Source organism: Falco biarmicus, chromosome 5 (genome assembly GCF_023638135.1).
Source record: "Falco biarmicus isolate bFalBia1 chromosome 5, bFalBia1.pri, whole genome shotgun sequence".
In the NCBI taxonomy this organism is placed as follows: Eukaryota; Metazoa; Chordata; class Aves; order Falconiformes; family Falconidae; genus Falco; species Falco biarmicus.
The window spans coordinates 55,538,348-55,558,008 of NC_079292.1; the positions used below are offsets into that span (position 1 = coordinate 55,538,348).

The following is a 19,661-nucleotide window of genomic DNA, read 5'->3' on the forward strand; positions in this document are numbered from 1 at the left end:
CTTTTCTGTGTTCTTTTTGTACTCCATAGAGTACATTCAGCAATATAATATGGGATGTCAAAGGAATGTGTAGTAGTAGTAAAAGTGCCAAAATGGGAATTTTCCTGTAGGTAGCTCAAGATCCAAAAAGCAAGCTGCCTTAATTTCATGTTCCAGAAGCAGTATCACATCAGAGTTTAGTCTCAGATTCAGTTATTAGTGTCAGCTACTCTTGAGTGCACATTTATTTTGCAGATGAGCTCTTCAAGTTCTCTATTGCCTAAGTCCTTGGCTTGCTCTTCAATATCTATTCATACTTAACTCATGTGATTATCTTTTTTTTTTTAACCTGATTTGATTGAAGCAGAGCTATGCATCGTTGTTAAATTCAGTGTATGTAATCAATATTTCTGTATTAATACCAAAGGCATTCTTTCTGTTTTTTGGGTGAGATGACAATTATTACTAAATCATTTCATTATGAGGTTGTTTGGCATGAAAGACAAGTTGTCTAAACTTCAGCTCTGGGAAATCAAGTAGTTTTGATTGCCTGTCTAACGCTGAGAAATAGAGTAGTACAGAAAACGATGAAGTTATCGGTAGAAGGCACTAGTTTCTTAAGCAGAGCTTGGCAATAGCAACAGGACTCCTGACACCCTGCTTTGCCTCTTGGTTGCCTAGACTATTTTCTAGAATAATCTTCAGCAATAGCTTTCCCTTGTAAGAAAGATTCTCCAAATATGTAGGGTTTTATTCTGGTTTTAATCTTCAGTAGAAGTTCAGTAACTGCAAAAAACCCTAAAGCATGGCTTCACATATTCAATGAACTTCAGCTATGTCTAGCCTGTGGACTTGGATGTTCTCACCTTTATTTGCTTTACTTATCAGGACTCCTCTGTAAATATCTTTAAGTAGTGTAAGTCTGTCTGAAAGTCAGTGTATCAACAGTGAAATACAATTTATGTGCATTCTTTTTAAGGCTTCGTTAGTAGCTCAATGTCTGAACATTAGTCCCCCTCTTAGCCATCTTCCGTTCAAATTCAATTGATCTTTGAATGGCTGACTACAAATGCTGCTTCTTTGCCTCTAGGGGAGGGCACGTCTTTGCACTAAATCACAAGATGGACATGTGGAAAATGAAAAATAATGTGTCTTACTGTATCTTCTGTCCATTTCCATCTGTTGTCCATCTACTTTTCAGCTAGCCATGTGCTCTGCAATCCTGATCCAGCATAGACTTTTGACAGTAATGAATTGTCCCTGAGATGAGTTGTCTTTGCCTGATGTTGCATGATCTATGCCAGGAGAAGCACTTTTTAGCCTGATTTTGCAGTTGATATGCAAACTGGCTTAAGGGTTTTAAAGGTGTTTCTTTTATGTCTCTACATTGGGGTTTGCTAATTGAACTTTTAAGACAGAAACTTAGTAGTAATATTTCTGCAAAGGTACTTTCAAAGGATTAGCCAAAACTAGAATAGTGTTAAGGAGCAGTTCCAACAACAATACAACCTCTTAAGCAGCAAAGCTAATGAAAAAGAATCCTTTTCTCTTGTACCTGTTCGTTCTTGCGCTCTGTCTGTTATGCCACATGAGTATTTGTAATACTGCTCTCTGTTAGATCAAAAAGGGGAAGGGGAGCCAACATTTTTTGTCTTCTGATTGAGACATCTAACAAAAAGAAATCCTCTGTAACAGCCCTGCTAATACTAGTGAAGGTATTCAAGAGTTTCTGAAGTGGCATCTTGATAACTGTAAGAGGGACCTGCTGAAGTCCACCATTACATTTCCCCCTACATACTGTCAGCCCATCTGTTTGTGTGGCTGCCTGACAGTTGGACAAAGGTACACTGCTGAAAAATTGCCTCTGTTTTTGATTTGCTAACGTATGTTTTACCCAGTCAGTGCCTTGATTGTATTTAACTGCACAGGCAGATGTGCTGCCATGGGATGGCACAGCGCAGTAATAAAGGGAGGACAGAATTTTTTTCAGTAGTAATGCTTGCTTAGAGTCATTACCATCCTTTCAGGCTATGGATTTACAATTCCCAGTAAGAAGAAATCAGAAAATGTTCTTTTTTAAGGAGGGCAAATCCAACCCAAATAGAGCGAAAAGAAGCATAAAACACAAGTAAAGTGAACAGTGTGTTACAGTAGTATTATGTGGATTCTGCAATTTTTAGTGTGTGATGGAAGTTTTTAATGCATTTATTCTAAGTGTGTGTAGATTGCGTACTAGAATAGCATTTTTCTGATGCTGTGGTAGATGTGTTTCAGGCTTTTTGTCATTGTACTCAGATCTATTAAAGTGTGTCACTAGCCTTATCCATGCGTTTAGAACTGGAGCGCTTCACTTAAACAGGATTGGCCTCGAGTTTTACAAATTAACCTTAAATGGATCAGCATAAAGACAAGCTTTTTAAAGTGTCTATTTTCAGATAATTTTACTATGTGAAATAATATTCTTTCATATTGCTTTCCTAGTACTGAAGTATTTTCCTGAAAGAACGCTGCAGTTTAAATAATGTCAGCATCTAATGACTTGGGAATACATATGTGTAATACTTCACTCAGCTTCAAGGTCTTTGTGGATTTGCATCAGTTAACACATTTGCTGAGGCCCTGTGTAGTTGCAAAAGGCCGAGCTAATTTTTTTCAGTATTGCAGTCAGATGTTCTCTATTGCAATCAAATGTTTTCTGGAAAACAGATTTATGGTGGCTGAATGGTATTGAAATAACTAGTTTATAAAAAACTTTGAAGTTAAAAATTCTGTATTTTAACAATGTTTATTCTGTCTCTTAACATTTGAAATAAACCAACAACTTCCATGAAAATGACTTCAATGGATTTGTTGAAACATCTAACTGATGATTTGAGAAGTTGAAAGCAGTTGCTGTTGGGGGGGGTTTACTATACTTGTGAGGCTTGAATTGCTACTTCAATGCAAGTACTTAATTGCTTAAAAAAAAAAAGATTTGGCTCAGGTCCAAATGACTGCCCGAAGTTTGAGTTAAAATCCATCTTGTATTTACAAAACTCACAACACAGGTTATTAATCATTTCAGCTTTGGTTCTAAAACTGTTACTAAACTACAACAGTAACAACTTTTTCCATCAGAGTTCAACTTGAATTACAGGCTTTCAGTGTTAAGAAAGGATTAATGTTTCTTCGTATTAAGTGAGCAGTGCTAAGAATGGACTTAACTGAAACTGCTGGTTTTAAGTGATACAACTAATAATCACTTTCAATGATTATATATCAACCTATGCTTTTGCAGAGAGCGTGCCTTGGTTTTATTCAGTTATGTTTCCATTACAAATTGGGTTTTTTGGTCATGTGCACATTGCTTTGTTTTGATCACCAAACTTTCATGGAACAGATGGAATTAGAATTCCTTATGCTATGTGGTATGCAAATTTCAATTTAAACCAGTATTTGTTACTTAGTAAGATTCTAGGTGCTCTCTTCTCAGTGGAGTTGCATACAAGATTAGTGATGCAGCCTGCCTAGTTTTTTAAGTTCACGCTTCTTGCCTACCCTTCCTACAATGGTTTTAGATTACAAGTAAAATACCTATACTTTTTTTTCCCCAATTCTTGAACATAGTCCAACACTCTGCTTATCTTCACTCATCTGCAGAGTGTTTTGCCAGGATTTGATTTTTTGCTGTCCGTCTTGAAATGTTTCAAGAACAGTTTTTAAGCAGCACTTAAAGTGGTGCTATGGTTGTAGATGTTTCAGGTGATGAATATAACTGGAACACATACCATATAGAGTGTGCAGACTGTTCAGATCAAGCATTTGAACCATTTAATGGCCAGTTATTTGCAGGGAGCTTGGTTTTCCTAAGTTATTTTAATTCAATACAGGATGTCCTATTTCAGTCACTTTTTTGAATTTTCAATAAAACAAAAGTTTTGCAGAACATTAATGATACTTTAATGCAAACAGCTATCCTGGTAAGATAAGCTGTTCATTCTGTCTGCTTTTATTACTTCCTGATTCATGCATTTTTATTAAAGATCTAGTATTGTCTTACAGCTTTATTAAACTGTCCTGTCATTCCCATAGCAAAGATGATTTGCTTCAGAATATTTGACTGTTGAAGAAAATCATGCTGACTTCATTCCTTGTAACATTTCTGAAAAGTTTCACGCCACTTTCCCCTCTGTCTCTTTTCAGAGAATGGACCTTGGAGAATGTCTGAAGGTGCATGACCTGGCATTAAGGGCAGACTATGAAATAGCATCCAAAGATCAAGATTTCTTCTTTGAGCTTGATGTATGTATTTTGTCTTAATGGTGAAGAGGAAGCACAATGTTTTGTACCTAGTTGGATTAAACTGAGCAACAAAAGTTTGCAGAGGGAAAACTTTTGGAAAGTAATTTTATAGAAAGAGGGAGAAACCATTGGCACTGTTAGATAAAGGATACATGCCTCTTCATGGCTATGTATGAGTATTGGTAGTTGGCTCTAGGCAGAACTGTTAACAGCCTTCCATGGAACAAATTATCATAAACCTGGATGCTGTCTTAGTGTTATAGCAAGCAAATGTTAAGGCTCTGTATGCTTTGAAGAGAATCATACTATGCTTATTGAAGAAAGTAATTTTGTATAGGGGATAGAAAAATCATATGCTATGTCCTAGTACACCATAGTTTGAGTAATACGGTTTTGAACTCCCAACTAGAAAGTTAGTCTCCACTAGGACAAAAAGTGTTGGGGTTTTTGTTGTTGTTCAGAGGGTAGTGTTAATATGCTTAATAGCTTAAGACCCTAGTGAAAAAAGCTATGGTATTGCATGTATTGGCTGGATGAAGTGAACCTGAATATCCTTTGAAGAATTTTAATGCATGTTAGAAATGCTCACTTCTTAAGAGAAGACTTAAGACAGATTCACTTCCAAATTTCTGCAAATACTTAGAACTATGACATGTAGACTGATTTGTGAAGTGTGCATTAATGCGTGTGATTAGTCACCATAAACTGCTACTTTATTGTTTTACAAAGCTTTCACTAATTGAGAAAAAGTTAAGTCTTAATAAACCTGGAAAGTGTTAAGGCTAATGAAATACTCATGTTCTGGACAGCATTGATCAGTGTTCTTATTGATGTTTTAGGCAATGGACCACCTGCAGTCGTTTATTGCGGACTGTGACAGGAGAACAGAAGTGGCTAAGAAAAGACTAGCAGAAACCCAGGAAGAGATCAGTGCTGAAGTTGCAGCTAAAGTAAGCAACGTAAAACTAGTTCCTGAAGTCTCTTTGAGGGCCTGTTTTTATAAGGAGCCAACTTAAGGCTTTGGCAAGCTATCAAATCGGAAAATTCATCCTGAGGAGGGGAAAAAAAAAGACACTTTCTGTGTCCTTCCCAAAACTGCCTTTAAAGCATGGAGAGGAAAACACAGGGAAGAGAGATCTCTTGATTTATTTGAGCTCAGGCAAGTTGACACTCTGTGATACCGTGCCATACAAATTTAGTAATTCTTACACTTTTTGATCAAAACTTCATCCATAAAGTAAACAAAATTTGACATGATTTTCTCTAGATCTTGTAACTGAGGGAAAAAAAATTATAATTTTTCTGCACATATATGCACGTGGTAGGAGAAGTGGTTGTACGAACACTGATTTTGCAAGACTATGGTGTAGACAACAGTGTGGATTCCTTGAATTTTCTGAACAAAATCCTGCTCTGGAGTTGGTTCATAGACTTGGTAACTCAGCCTTTCTCTGTGTGTTTTTACCTGAGGCAACTTGCCTTTCACTTTTACCTGGAGAAGTTATCTCTGCATGTTTCTTTTGATTCTCTTGTACTGATTTTGTATATAATAACTCAGTAGTAGTTCAGATTGTTTTCCATAATTAGAACCATTTCCTGTGTTAAGCCTTTCTTTGTCTTTCAAGGCTGAGAGAGTTCATGAGTTGAATGAAGAAATCGGGAAACTTCTGGCCAAAGTAGAACAGCTTGGAGCTGATGGGAATGTGGAAGAATCTCAAAAAGTAATGGATGAAGTGGAGAAGGCTCGGGTAAAGAAGAGAGAAGCAGAAGTAAGTTGATTGTTTAAGGTTTGGGGGATGGAGAGGGCAGGGTCCAATATTAAATTGGTTGGCATCTGTGTAATGCAAGATGTCTTATCTGCTGTCATTTCCTTAATTACTTCATATAATACTAAATAATTTGCTTTGCAGCATCCTGTACAGTTACAAATTTCTACCTTTAAATACACTGCTGTACTATTAAAATTACACTTACTTCCATAGATGATGCATTTATCTTAGTTTAGCTGTATTGGCCAGTTGTATCTGTGGATACTGCAGTTGCATCAGTTGGGCTGATTGTTCAGTCTCATGGCTCTTGCTGTGGCAATCCTTTGTGCCTTGTGCTGTGCTGACATGGCTCATCGTGGAAAGCTTCAGTGAACTGAACCATTGTCTTCATTGAAAGATAATTAGTCAGTGCCTTAAGTATCAGGCAAGTCAATGCAACCCTTGTAACGTTCAGGTGGCAGAATTCACCAAGAGCTTTTCCATATTGTATTTCACAAAGATACTTACATTTATAGAAACAAGTATCTGCAGTTGTTTCAATGGTACCAGAGGGGTTGCTGACAGTCTTACCTGTCTGTCATCTGAGTGTCTGTAGATAAATTTTGCTTGGATAACTTGTTTAATTAGTGTCTAAAATGCAGGTAGATTCTCAGGAAACTACTGCTCATTTAAACTGGGTTCAGAATTGGAACAGGTGTAATAGTTAAATAATAGTTTAACATAATAATTGTAGTGTTAATTTGTATTCATTATCACATGTGAAAAGGTTGTTCATCCTTCTAAGTAGTATGATCTTAAGTAAAGGTAATGACCATCCCACTTTGTTTAATTTGCAAAACCAGTTGCTGATGTTCTGGTTTTAAATATGGCCAATCTTCAAAATAGGAACCTGCCTTCTATCTTAATGAGACAGTTGATTTATGAATAGTGTGAATTAACTAAAGGGTGTGCTGGAGTACATTAAATTTTTTTACCTGTTCGTAGCGTATCTTTGGTAAAATGTGATCTTTGTACTTCTGTGCATTGAGAAGTAACCATTAGCAATATTTCCCCCGCCCCCCCCCAGGAAGTATACAGGAATTCTATGCCTGCCTCCAGCTTTCAGCAGCAGAAGCTACGGGTTTGTGAAGTGTGCTCAGCTTACCTTGGTCTTCACGACAATGACCGACGACTTGCTGACCACTTTGGAGGAAAACTACATTTAGGATTTATTGAAATAAGAGAGAAGCTTGAGGAACTCAGGGTAAATCATTCTTAGATCTTTGTGTGTGTATATGTGTGTGCTCCTACTTAATTATTTGCCAGGCAACCTTAATGGAACATTTCTTTCAGAGTGTGTGAATTATTTTTTTTTATTATTACTTTAAAATCTAGGATTTCACTAGTCTACAAAACACTAAACATTCTAATGTAATATCTTTTATCTGGATAATTTGATAAGATGACCTCTTTTGCTCTGAGGTATATTAAAACATGTTCAAAGTAAGACATCTTGGGAACAAAGAGTGTGATTCTACTTGTAAAATGGAGAACTGTATTTTGAATAACAGTGATGCAGAAACATGTGGCAGCCACAAGGGATAGCCAAATGGACTTCACTTTTAGCCAGTTGTTTGGCTAAAAGTAATAATGAATCTCTTGAAAATACAACATGTAATGGACCTAAGCAAGTGATACATGATTTATTTAATTAGGATAAAATTTTAATAGGACTGGTGTTGAAATCCTCCTTTTTTGGTACCAGTACATAGGGAGGATGGTAACACACCGCAAAGTTTTTTTTTGAAAAAGATCTGCAGAAATGCTTGGAGCTCATACAGCCTGCTGTGTGGTGAAAGATCAAAACTCTTATTTGTTTATTTTATCCAGACAAAGATTAGGAGGTGACACTCATTCTGTAGTTACCAAAACCTGAAAATGAGTTGGTTTTTTAAGTAATTTTTGCAGCTTAACTGACAAGAGACGAAATAAATAAGTTCCAACAGCTCAAGGCTGTGGCTATCCAAAGCCAGAATACAAAAAGATATATATCTTGAAGTCAGGCTAGCTATTGAAATAATTGTTATGGGGAGGTTGCATGTTCTCTGTAGCTTGAAGATTTGAAATCCAGTTGGAATATTATCCTAAACAACACTACCTTGACCAGAAATCACATACTAGAAGACTTAATGGAATTACATTCTAGACTTCTGGTATTCAGGAGGATGGATTTGGATGCAAGATGATGTCATTTATCATCTTATTATGCAAATTCTGGAGTGCAAGGCTCAATTAAGCATTTAACTGTAAAAGTCACTGAAGGCAAGAGCTAAACGAGTTGAAGCTCTATAAGCAGAAAATGCTGATACTGAGTTTGAATGTATTGGCTTGGTCTCTATTTCATAATATTCCAGCTGTCTTGCATGGATACTGAGACTTACCCTTTGGAAATCCCAACTCTTTCTGTTTACTTCATTGGCAATTTAGGCTCCCAAATACAGCTTCTGTAGCTTAAGCCTTAGATGTCTAGAACAGATCATGTGTGCTTCCTATCATCCCTCCATGAAATTATGCAGAGTCACTTGAATAAGAAACCTTGCTTGTAGTTACTGATATTGCACAAGGAAGTATAGATACAATTTGACATAAAGGGTTGAAATAACTGATGATTTACACCATTTGGAAAAAAAATGCATGGATAATTATTTCACATTCCCAAAGCATCAATAAAATAATCTTTTGAAGTACTTCGCTAACAAAAAAAGAAAACAATAACTATCCCCTCCTTCCTCAGAGCTCTCCTCAGAGATCTAATCAAGATGCTGCTGGGGCAATTCCACATCTCAGAAGAAGGTCTTTACAAAGAGTTGAATTTCTTGCATCATGTCCAGAAGGTGGCGAGACTTGGGTTTGGCCAGATCTCCAGTTGTGAGTTCCACATCTGAGGGCCCTCTACTGAGCGTGCCTTGTCCCCAGTAGTAGTGAGTTCAACCTGGGGGCTATCAGCTGAAGCATCCTTTCTAATTATATGTCTCATGTTCACAATACGGAAACAAGTAGCTTCAAAACTAGCTATGAGTCCAACCAAGTCCTTTAAGACTAAGGATTTCTTTATGTCACAGCATAGCTGAAGGAGTTAATAAAACAATTAACTCTCCCAGTTCTGATTCCTTTCTATCTCTCCCCAGTAGCCAAAATATGATAGGATTGGCATAGAAACTCTCACATTAAAGGCATGACTGATTGCTCTGACTTCCCTTTTGTGGAAAACTTAATATAACTATAAATTTCAGGTATTGTTGTAACACCTATCTATCTGCTGCAGCGCCTCTGCAATAACTTCTGTTTCTTGGGGAGAAAAACCCACAGATACATATACTGAGGAAGAGAGAGGGAATAATATACACACAGCAAAGGGAATATACATGAGGGAGAGAACTGAATGTTAACTGTCTAGATTATTTTTATAGCACCTTCCTTTGAGAAATTTTGAAATGTAACTTAATGTATTCCTTTGCTTTTAGAGGATTGTGGCTGATAAACAAGAGAAACGAAATCAGGAACGTCTGAAACGTAGAGAGGAGAGGGAAAGAGAAGAAAGGGAGAAACTAAGGAGGTAGGGATCTATTTTAATTGCGTATACATAATGACTAATTTAAGTTTAATGGGTCAACTGTGATGTAGTTCGTACACATTTCTAAATCTGAAGAATCACAATAGTCTGCATTCCTTGGAAACTTAAAAAGACATGAAATTCGCTCTCAATCCAACTCTTAAAATGTCAATTGCTTTTATAGAAAGCCCTTTTTAAAAACTACAGATAGAAGTGTCTCTACATATTTGAACAAATGGCCTTTGAATGAGGTGATTTTCAGGTGTGTACCTTGTTTTGAGACCTGACAGATGTGAGCTTACATGCATGTGAGCTTCTAACATCTGATAGAGGTTATTTTCTTTATAGATATTAGATATTGGAAGTAGTTGAATGTATGACTGAGGAAAGTAATTCCCTGTTCCTCTGTGAAGTAGTTTCCAGGCCTTGTGGGGCTAGAGCAGAATGGAATCTGAACTGCAGTTCTCTTGACCTGTTAGCTTCAGAGGTCAACAATATAAACTTTTGAAATCTATTGCAGTCTGATAATACATGCCTGACAAATAAGGGAGTACTGACTTGAACTGTAAGCTTTTTCTGTGGGAGGAGTGGGAATAAAGAGGCAGGTTAGATTTTCTTTGGGGTTCATAGTATGGTGGGCTCAAAAATAAATGAAAAAACAACAAACACAAAACAATTGTCAGAGGGATGTGTTTCCTGGTAAGTATGTTACAAAAATGATCACACCAAATAAAAGACCTTTAAATAATTGCTAGTAAAATAAGAAATGCAGTAACAGGTCCAACTAGTCTGGTTTATTATTACTAAATTGTACTCTAATTGATAAGTTCTGTAAGAAAAATTGATTTACTATTTTCCATTTATTTTAGGTCCAGATCCCACAGCAAACATACCAAAAGGTATATAAATCTGCAGACAAGGAATACCATAAGTGAAGCCAGCCTTTCACAAGATGGAACATTATAAATTTATTTAGAAACTATTAGTTTAAGATATCCATCTTTACAGACAAAGCATTCTGTTATATAATCATCTCTCTGTGTTTATACAGTATTTATCACCATGCTACTGAGTTTATACACATACATATATTTTGTGGCTACTACAATGCAACTTTTTGTCCCAAATAACACTTATAACACAGAGAATTAAACACGGGCTTCTCTTTTGAAGAAAGAGGAATATCTTTCGGTGAAAATCCATGTTCTTAAAACCCTAAGCACCAGGTTAACTCTCAAGAGATGACCCATTAATAGTACAGGCTTTCTTCCTAACCTGCACAGTTGAAGGTCACTGGTGAAGTATTATTGCAAAGTGATTGATTTTTTTTATTTTTTTTTTTTTTTTTTTTTTAAGGAAAGAAAAATAATCATTAATTTGTATGGTGTTTAGAACCTTCCAGACTAGTTTTATTGTAGTAGCTATGGGGAAGGATAGAGTTCTGTTTTCTCAGAACATCATATTACCTAGGTTCTGGCAGATGATCCCTATCACTGTATCATGAAGTTCCACAACTTTGCCTGAGGAAGACAAGATTTTAAAATTTTAAACAGTTTTTTTTCTAGATGTTTAATTCCTTTCAAAATATTAATTAGAATATTAATATAAATATCTAAATAATTGTAGGCTTTCCATTCTGCCTGTGATAAGACAATGCGGTAGCTCTGAACCCTGCAGACCATCCTTTGTATGGATTTGCTTATGCATGGAGTGCATAGTGTTCACAGTGCACTGATGGAGTAGCTAGGTGAATGCAGTGTCTGGTTTAAGTCTTTTCTGTTCCTAGATCTAGGTCCCGAGATCGCCGCAGACATCGGTCTCGCTCAGCCTCCCGGGAACGAAAGAGAAGAACTCGCTCCAAATCCCGTGAGAAACGCCATCGTCACAGGTCTCGCTCTAACAGCCGCAGCCGGAGTCGCAGCCATCATAGAAGCAGGCATAGTTCCAGGGAGCGAAGCCGAGAACGCAGCTCCAAAAAGAGGTAAATGTTGAGCTAGAAATAAATTACTTTTACTAGATGCCCGATGAGAATTTTCACACTAAATAGTTTACATTTACCAGTTGGTAATTTAAACACGTTTTGAGACTGTCACAGATTTCAGTTACACCTTTAACATATTTGTGGTTTGACATGTGACATACCATAGCGTTTGGGGGGTTTTGTTTTGGTTTGTTTTTTTAAATAAAAATAGTAGTGTTATGTATTATTTCTGGTTTGGACGAGTGATATAAGGTATTGGTGTCAAGTTAATAATACTACTAGCTTCCTGCAGTGTAGAAAGTGAAACAGCTGATCTCCTTTTGAACCCAGGGATATCAGCAGTTGTCTTACTATCATACATTTGGATTTTCCCTTGGGCTTTTATTCCCAGTACCAGAGCCCATCAGCTGTGTACTGCACCAGACAAAACCAGGTTTAGCTATACCTGAAATAAACTTGTTGCGTTGCATCTGAAGGTGTTGCTTTGCAAGGGAAGTGGCTCAACATCTCATTGAAGGATTACTGTAGAGAGCACTGTGGGGCTGTTGCTTTTGAATGACTTGATTGCTCTCTGCTCCTGAGGATTTGCTGGTTTATTTTAGATGAGTGAGGTAAGCATGATTTAGAAGAGTGTTGGAATTGCACAATGAAGCATGTGGTAGGGAGGTCTGCTTATAACCAGGATTCCTTTCTTGTATAGGTCAGCCACCATGACTTAGATTTGAGTGCAGTACAGTGTATGGGGTTCCCAGTCTTAAACCCTTGACAGACTGTTCACTTGCAAGAAGACAAAAGATCTGGTTTTGAAGTGGCCACCCATGCAGGGTTTATAATTCAAATGATTTTAGGACTTAACATCACCGAGAATGGAGAAGTGTATGTTGAATATGTTCAACTATCTCCTGGGCTCTTTGCCGTAAAAATGAGCTGCTTTCTTCCTGGAGTAGGTAGGTGACTGTAGTCCCATTGTGCTCTGTAAGAGAGCATAAAAGATAGGGTTGGTCCAAGTCTTTTGTTTCCTTCTTTTTGTTGCAGGTGGATAGAGCGCTGGACATTTAAGCTTTAGTTCACATAATCAATAGGGTCCAGTATTTAAAATTCTTCAGAGTGTTCTTTAGTGTCCTAAAGTCAACATTTTGGATTCAGCAATTTCCATCTTGATTGTAGCCTATCATTACAAGTTATCCTAAAGAGCCTGCCTCTTCAAGCCATTCACACTAGCAGATTAGCAGATCTTCAAACCCATAGGTTTTCAGTCTTAAAATAGACATTTTCCTTTAAATCAGTACACTTGTTAACTTGGATAAACCAGTGTGTAGAGCATATGCTGAAATTGCCTTTAATTCTTCAGCTTGGAAGTTCAGCCTTGCAAGACGCAATTGCAGTCCTTCAAAGAAAACTATACTCATTGATTTTTCTAGGATTCTCATTGTAGTATGAAATGTGCAATGGAAATGATGCATTGTCTTCTGTATTGGCACAGAAATGTGTAAGAACAAGGAAAAGGTGTGGTCCATTGGTGCTGTCCATACAACAGTAAATGTCAGTCTCAGCTGCCAAAGGTGAATTGAAAAAGCACAAGGTGATGTGAAGATGAAGTCAGTGTCCTTTTGCAAGATACTATCAAAGAATAAGCCCTTCAAGCCTTGTGTTGTGTGAATGAATTAAAAAATATACTTCAGGGCACAAGATTTTAACCTTACCATATTCAGTACTGTAAATATATCTCCTGATGTCAGCTTCTGCCCTGAAGAAATGAGACACATCTGTGTTGGAAGGATCCCTGGTACAAATAAGAAGTTTGCATTACTGTGAACTTGAGGGGAAAATGTGCCATCATTAGCAGCTCATACCTCTTATTTCTCTGAAGTCAAACAATATTTTTGCTCTTAAATTATGTGTATTATGTTTTCAAGAGACTGAAGAATCCTTAGAGCTGTGATCTTGTTGCATTGGGACCTGGATAGCTATTGAACTTGCAGCCAGGCTCTCTCCTTTTTAGAGATGCTGTTCTAGCCTTTAGAGCTGCTTTTCACATGAATGTGGGAGAAATGTTTCCGTTGAATGCCATACCACTGTTGATGCTGGAATCAAAAATAAACTTGAATTTGCAGGCTCAAATGTATTATACTAACTTGTCTCCCAAGAGCTCTTTTTCTAGTCCAGGGAAGTACTTGTTGCCAAATCCTTTTTTGGTTGTGGGGCTTTTTTGTGTGTGTTTGGGTTTTTTTTTGATTGATAGGAATTTCTTAAAATCCTGATAATACTTTTATTCAAGCCTGACTGTCTTAAGCTCAAAATAGTAATTTGTCCAAGGAATTCTGGCCAAGAATACTCTGGAGAATAAAAGACACACTCCAGCAAAGTCAACTTCTTCAGGGAGCCTTTTGGTTTTGAATAACCAAATAAATTCAAATCTGGGAACGCAGTGCTTTTACCAAATCCTTGCAAAAGAGCACTGTGACAGTAGAAGTAACAGAAAGAAGCTGAAAGCTGCAGCTGTTGCAGCCCATGGTGTCACTAATTCTAGGGCCTTAAGAGAAGTGTGGAGTTGTGGTTGCTACATGGGAAGAGTTGCATCATTTTACGTTGACGGTAAAGCCTTCTAGTGTGATTTTTGGGCTTGATTAAAGTACCATAAAATACAGTTATTTTAGACTGCTGAATCGTGCTCTAAAAGCTCTTTTGTGTCTGAGAGGTTTTTTTCAGTTTTGGTCACATCCATTATGGCTTCAACATGTAAGCGTACTAGGCAATTAGACTCCGTACTAGAGAAGCACTTTGATGTGCTTCTCCTGTAAGTCATTTTCCCATTTTGTTCTGTATGACAGCATTATCACAGGCAAACACACAGTGAGTATTATGTTTGCAGTAAACTGCAGTTGCTTCTGGTCTTCCTGTCCACCCTTCTTCAGAAAGTATTTTCTGAAGAACCTTTCACATAAAATTAGACACTGCCACCTCATAAGATACTTCTTCATTTTGAAAGTAAAGGTATGTTTGTTGTGTGCTATATCTGAGGAATACATAAATTTGTCTGGCAAACCTCTTTTCTTTGACCTGTATCATCATTCACCCTATGAACAGGTGGCTAGATTTAAGTATCTTAATGGCTGGGATCTGATTTCAAATTTATCAGTAGAAGGAGCAGACATCCACACTCTGTGGGCACAACTGAACATATACAGAGTATCTGGCAACAGTAGCAATGTGGTTAAGATAATGGGAACGCACCTGGTATGGGAACGCATCTGGTAGTGACAGCAACATGCCTATGGTAATAGGAACCCTAGTCTACCCAGGCTTGAATTACTGGCTCATCAAAAGCACGTCTAAATAAAGCCCTGCTTTTCCTCACTGTTAGCTGTAAGTTCCAAATAACTAAAATTAATTATATTTTCATTAGAAACAAAATACATAACTTGTACTTCTTGATTTGCAATGTGAAAGTGAATGTTTGCAATTAGATGTTGAGATGCATCCTCGCTGGCAAGATCAATCATGACAGCAGGCCTAAATATGGGTAAATTGTGTGATGGTTGTATCAGTATGCTTGAGCCCACTTACAAGAATTCATGTGACGTGGGCTAATGCACTGCCATAAGATACTGTATGGACAAACAGAGTCCTGGAAGTCATAGGGTGGGGCTTCATTTTACTTTGTTTTAGATTACTAGGTCAGATGTAAGTCTCATGAGTCTCATTACAGACTTATCTGACATAATTTTGTGTCTATTTTAAGATAAGGCAAATTGTGCCTTAAAATATTTCTTGTGCTAACTGTTAAGGAAATCTGGCTGATGTCTGTACTGCAGACATTTAAAGCTGGATGAGATAGATCCTACTCTTAGCATATAGATTATTTATATATTTTTTTTAAAAAAAAATATCCTTCAGATCCTGGTTGACAACAGAATATTCCAGCCCCGTGCTAATTCTCTGCTGTGGCAGAGAAGTACAGACTTCACTTTTTTCTTTCTTTTTTTTTCTTTCTTTTTTTTTTTTTTTTTTTATTTTTTTTTGAGGAGAAAGCCAGTGGGGGGAGCACAGGCCCATATAGTCAAACATCTTACTCTTTGGAAGGTTTGAAACTGCAGCTACATCTTTTCCTGCTTTCCTAGATCTGGCAGGATTCTTCCAGAATGCCAAAGCTGCCCTGGGATTTCTGTCAAAGGCTGGAGATGGGTTTTTTGTCAGACTCAATGCAGGCACCCACAGATACTGTCTTGGAACCAGTATCACATATTAGAGCCTAATTCTTAGTTACGGCGGTGTGGATGCTGCCCACATATCTGGTGAAAGGGTCTGTTTCTGCTGAAGAATTCACTTGGATCAGTTAGGAAGTAATGCCTTCCAAGCATTCTAGATAATGTAAGTCTAGCAGAGGTTCTGGTTCTAAAGGCTATACCTTTATTCCTTGCCCTTGAGGAAGGCAGGAATGGTATTTTAATTCCAAGTCTTCTAGTAGTAATGCTGCTTGCTAAAACAGTTGTATAAACTTTCACATCACTATGCTGTGATTCATTAAAACCAGTCTTGCTTCTTGTCAGCTGATTAGAGATTCATCTCTAGATCATCTAGAGATGGGATGGCTGGACAAATTAATCTTGTATTCCTCCAAAAATGTGTTGAATGAAAAGGCAAAGCTGTGGGTGGCATCACATCCGATCTGTCTGCCTATTTTAGGATTAATTACTAGAGTTAGCCCAAGTCAACCAGTTTGGAAGCACTGTTACTTCTTCAGGGGACTTGCAGCACAAAATACTTGTCAAATAGCTGTATTAATTCCAGTATTAACTTCTTATTTACCACATAGTTCCTCTTCCTAATTTGATGTGTAGTTTGTGGAATAGAAGTAATGCCTGTGGATCTCTGTGTTTGCAAATATTAAGTCCTGCTAAACACTGCATTGTGGGGAAAGTAATCTTTGCAGCTGAGGAACCAAAATGAAAGGCCAGTTTGTAAGCTTATAAAAGGAAGCTCAAGAGCATTTTGCAGACTTCAGTTTTGAAGCTTTGTGGTGATCACAGTAATTCCCTGTAAGAGGAGAGAGTACAGTCTTACTGCCGGTACACCAGATTTTTTGACTCGGAAATTAAGGGCTAGCTTTATAGCACGCTGTTAAGATTTTTCTGTGCAAGTATGCATTAGAATCTTTTATGATTCTACAATTTCAGACTACATGGATTATTGAACAGAACAGCTATTTTCTGGCTCCATTGTAAAGATTTTGGAAATCCCTATTACCAGAGTAAAATAATCGAAAAACAATACACACCCCCAACACTGCAAAATCACACAAGGGATAATTCTTCTAACCAAACCTAATTGTAGCACAGATTCCAGGTTTGGCTTATATTTGTGAAGTAATAGCCTCATTCTAGAATTATGCAACTTAATTTCCCTCTGCATTTAATCAAACTTCCATTTTTAAACAAATCTAAGTTTGTAATTTGTATACGAGATAGACTAGACATTCTTCTCAAGCTAGAGACTACAGATGAAAAATTTCAATTAAACTTCTGTTGATGCAAGCTTGAGGGTAGTGGTTGAAAATAAGAGATTTAGTGAAGCATGTTGACCTTAATCTGGGCTCTCTAATAAAGGTAGATTAAATTCTGTCTCTAACAATATTTGTCTTGTAATTGGAAGTAGGAAAGGGAGAAGAGTAGAATGATTTCTGATGTCTTCTCATACACTTCTATTTATATAAATCTAAAGTTTGTTGGAAAAAGAAGAAAAATAAAAAATGAAAATTATGTTTGGTAGCTACAGATTCATGACTGACTTGAATTCTTGAATTTACTGCACTTTTCAGATCCTCAAAAGAAAGATCTTCCAGAGACAAAGAACGTTCAAGAGATCGTGATAGAACATCACGTGATAAAGATAGAAGCCCAAGAGAGAGGTCACCACGAGATTTCAAAGACAAGAAACGTTCTTATGAAAGTGCTAATGGCCGATCGGAAGACCCAAGGAGCTCAGAAGAGCGTGAAGCAGGGGAGATATAACTGGCTGTATATTCACCTGATCTCTAGCTTCCTATGGAGTTGCATACTATGGTTTAGTTTACAGTTGTTCAAAGGGACACCAGTGAGCAGTTCCAGACACTGATCCAACTAGGGTAGATGTACAGTATATAAAAGTGGTTATAACCAAGTCAGAATTAAACCCCATCAATTAATGATGCCTAAAGCTGGGTCCTGGACTTCCACTAAGTTGTAAAACTTTTCTGAAAGATTTCTCTTTATTCAGGACAACAGTTTTATGTACCAAGATGCAGATCTCGATGTTTTTAATCTCCTTTCCAATACAAGTTAGTGAACAAATTATATTGTACTACTTGCCTTGGGTGCTTTTGAACCTTTATAAATTCTCCAATTCTGCTCCAGTCAAAACAGCAGCATTGAAAGGTTGTATTTGGGGGAATTTTTTTTTTTGTTTGCTTTTTTTGTAAGAGGGTGGGTGGATGGATATTAACTTTTACTCTAAGGTTATGTTCCCAGTGATTTTTTCTGTTTGTTTGGGAACCTAGGAGTTGATTACAGTGGGAACATTTAGACAGAAATGTGTGCTGGAGAAAGCGGAAATGTCTTTTTACAGTGCCTATTTAGACTTGGAAATTGAACAGCTGTTGCATTACATCTTTTTTATTTCTACTTAAATTTTGAAATCAAAGCCAGTCCCATATCTGTACCATTTGATTGGTATGTGTTCAATATATTTGTTTTTTTCCATAAGGACTCTCTGCTTTTTCTTGTGGGATACATCCTTAATTGTATTAAAAACAAAACAAAAAACCAGCAGAACCAATCAATTGAAGAACAAATAAAAAAAAAATAAAGGAAACCACATTGTCCAATAACTTAAGAAGGATATACTGGTCTCTTAAGGTGGTCACTAAAAAAACTAACATTTGGTTATTAGCATTTTTAACACAGAGATGTGCTCTAGGAGAAGCAATCTCTCTGATTATAATCCTGAACATCCTAAGATGTTCAAAGTCAAAACCATGTGGTTTTGACTAACTAGCTAACACTAACTCCTTAAATGACTTCAGTTTCAAAAAGCACCGTTTCATTTACGTCAAGCTGCCTTTACATAAAATCACAGAATGGTTTGGGTTGGAAGGGACGATAAAGGTCATCTAGTTCCAACCCCTCACCATGGGCAGGGACACCTTCCCCTGGACCAGGTTGCTCAAGGCCCCATCCCACCTGGCCTTGAACACTTTCAGGGATGGGGCATCTACACTTTCTCTGGGCAGCTTGTTCCAGTGTCTCACCACCCTCGCAGTGAAGAATTTCTTCCTTCTATCTAATCTAAATCTACCCTTTTTCAGCTTAAAGCCGTTACCCCTTGTCCTATCACTAAGTGTCTCTGTATAAAGTCCCTCTCCAGCTTTCTTGTTAGGCACCCTTTAGGTACTAGGAGGCCATTATAAGGTCTTTGTGGAGCCTTCTCTTTTCCAGGCTCAACCCCCACTCTCTCTGCCCATCTTCACAGGAGCGGTGCTCCAGCCTTCTGATCAAATCTTCATGGCCCTCTGCACCTGCTCCAACAGGTCCATGTCCTTCTTATACAGGGGGCCCCAGAGCTGAACACAGTACTGCAGGTGGGGTCTCAAGAGAGTACAGTAGAGGGGGACAATCTCCTCCTTTGACCTGCTGGCTATGTTTCTTTTGGTGCAATGCAGGATGCAATTGGCTTTCTGGGCTGCAAACACAGATTGCCAGGTCTTGTGGAGCTTCTCATTGACCAGCATCACCCAGGTCCTTTCGAGGGTTGCTCTCAATCCGTTCTCCACCCAGACTGTATTTGTACTTGAGATTGCCCTGACCTATGTGTAGGACCTTGCCCTTGGCCTTGTTGAACTTCATGAGGTTTGCACAGGCCTGCCTGTTTAGACCCCTCTGGATGGCATCCCTTCCCTGCAGCGTGTTGCCTGCACCACACAGATGGGGTTGTCAGCAAACTTGTTGAGGGTGTGCTTGACCTCAGCTGTCCAAGTCACTGACAAAATGTTGCTGTCGATTCTGTTGGATTGAAAGTGCTTTGG

The 19,661-nt window shown here is 37.7% G+C and overlaps 1 protein-coding gene across 3 annotated transcripts in view; it reads left to right on the top strand.

The window, feature by feature from the left end:
* The window catches only part of LUC7L2 (LUC7 like 2, pre-mRNA splicing factor), a 35,571-nt gene extending 17,093 nt beyond the window's left edge, over positions 1-18,478 (top strand). For 2 of the 3 annotated variants that reach the window (XM_056341581.1, XM_056341583.1), the window contains 8 exons: positions 4,162-4,260; positions 5,100-5,210; positions 5,886-6,029; positions 7,096-7,272; positions 9,533-9,624; positions 10,491-10,520; positions 11,408-11,602; positions 17,421-18,478. In XM_056341581.1, the coding sequence (XP_056197556.1) occupies positions 4,162-4,260; positions 5,100-5,210; positions 5,886-6,029; positions 7,096-7,272; positions 9,533-9,624; positions 10,491-10,520; positions 11,408-11,602; positions 17,421-17,613 (1,041 nt within the window). In that variant the 3' untranslated portion in view covers positions 17,614-18,478. The remainder of the gene's footprint in view (positions 1-4,161; positions 4,261-5,099; positions 5,211-5,885; positions 6,030-7,095; positions 7,273-9,532; positions 9,625-10,490; positions 10,521-11,407; positions 11,603-17,420) is intronic. The other variant, XM_056341582.1, reaches the window with a different exon arrangement.
* Positions 18,479-19,661: the final 1,183 nt, after the last annotated feature.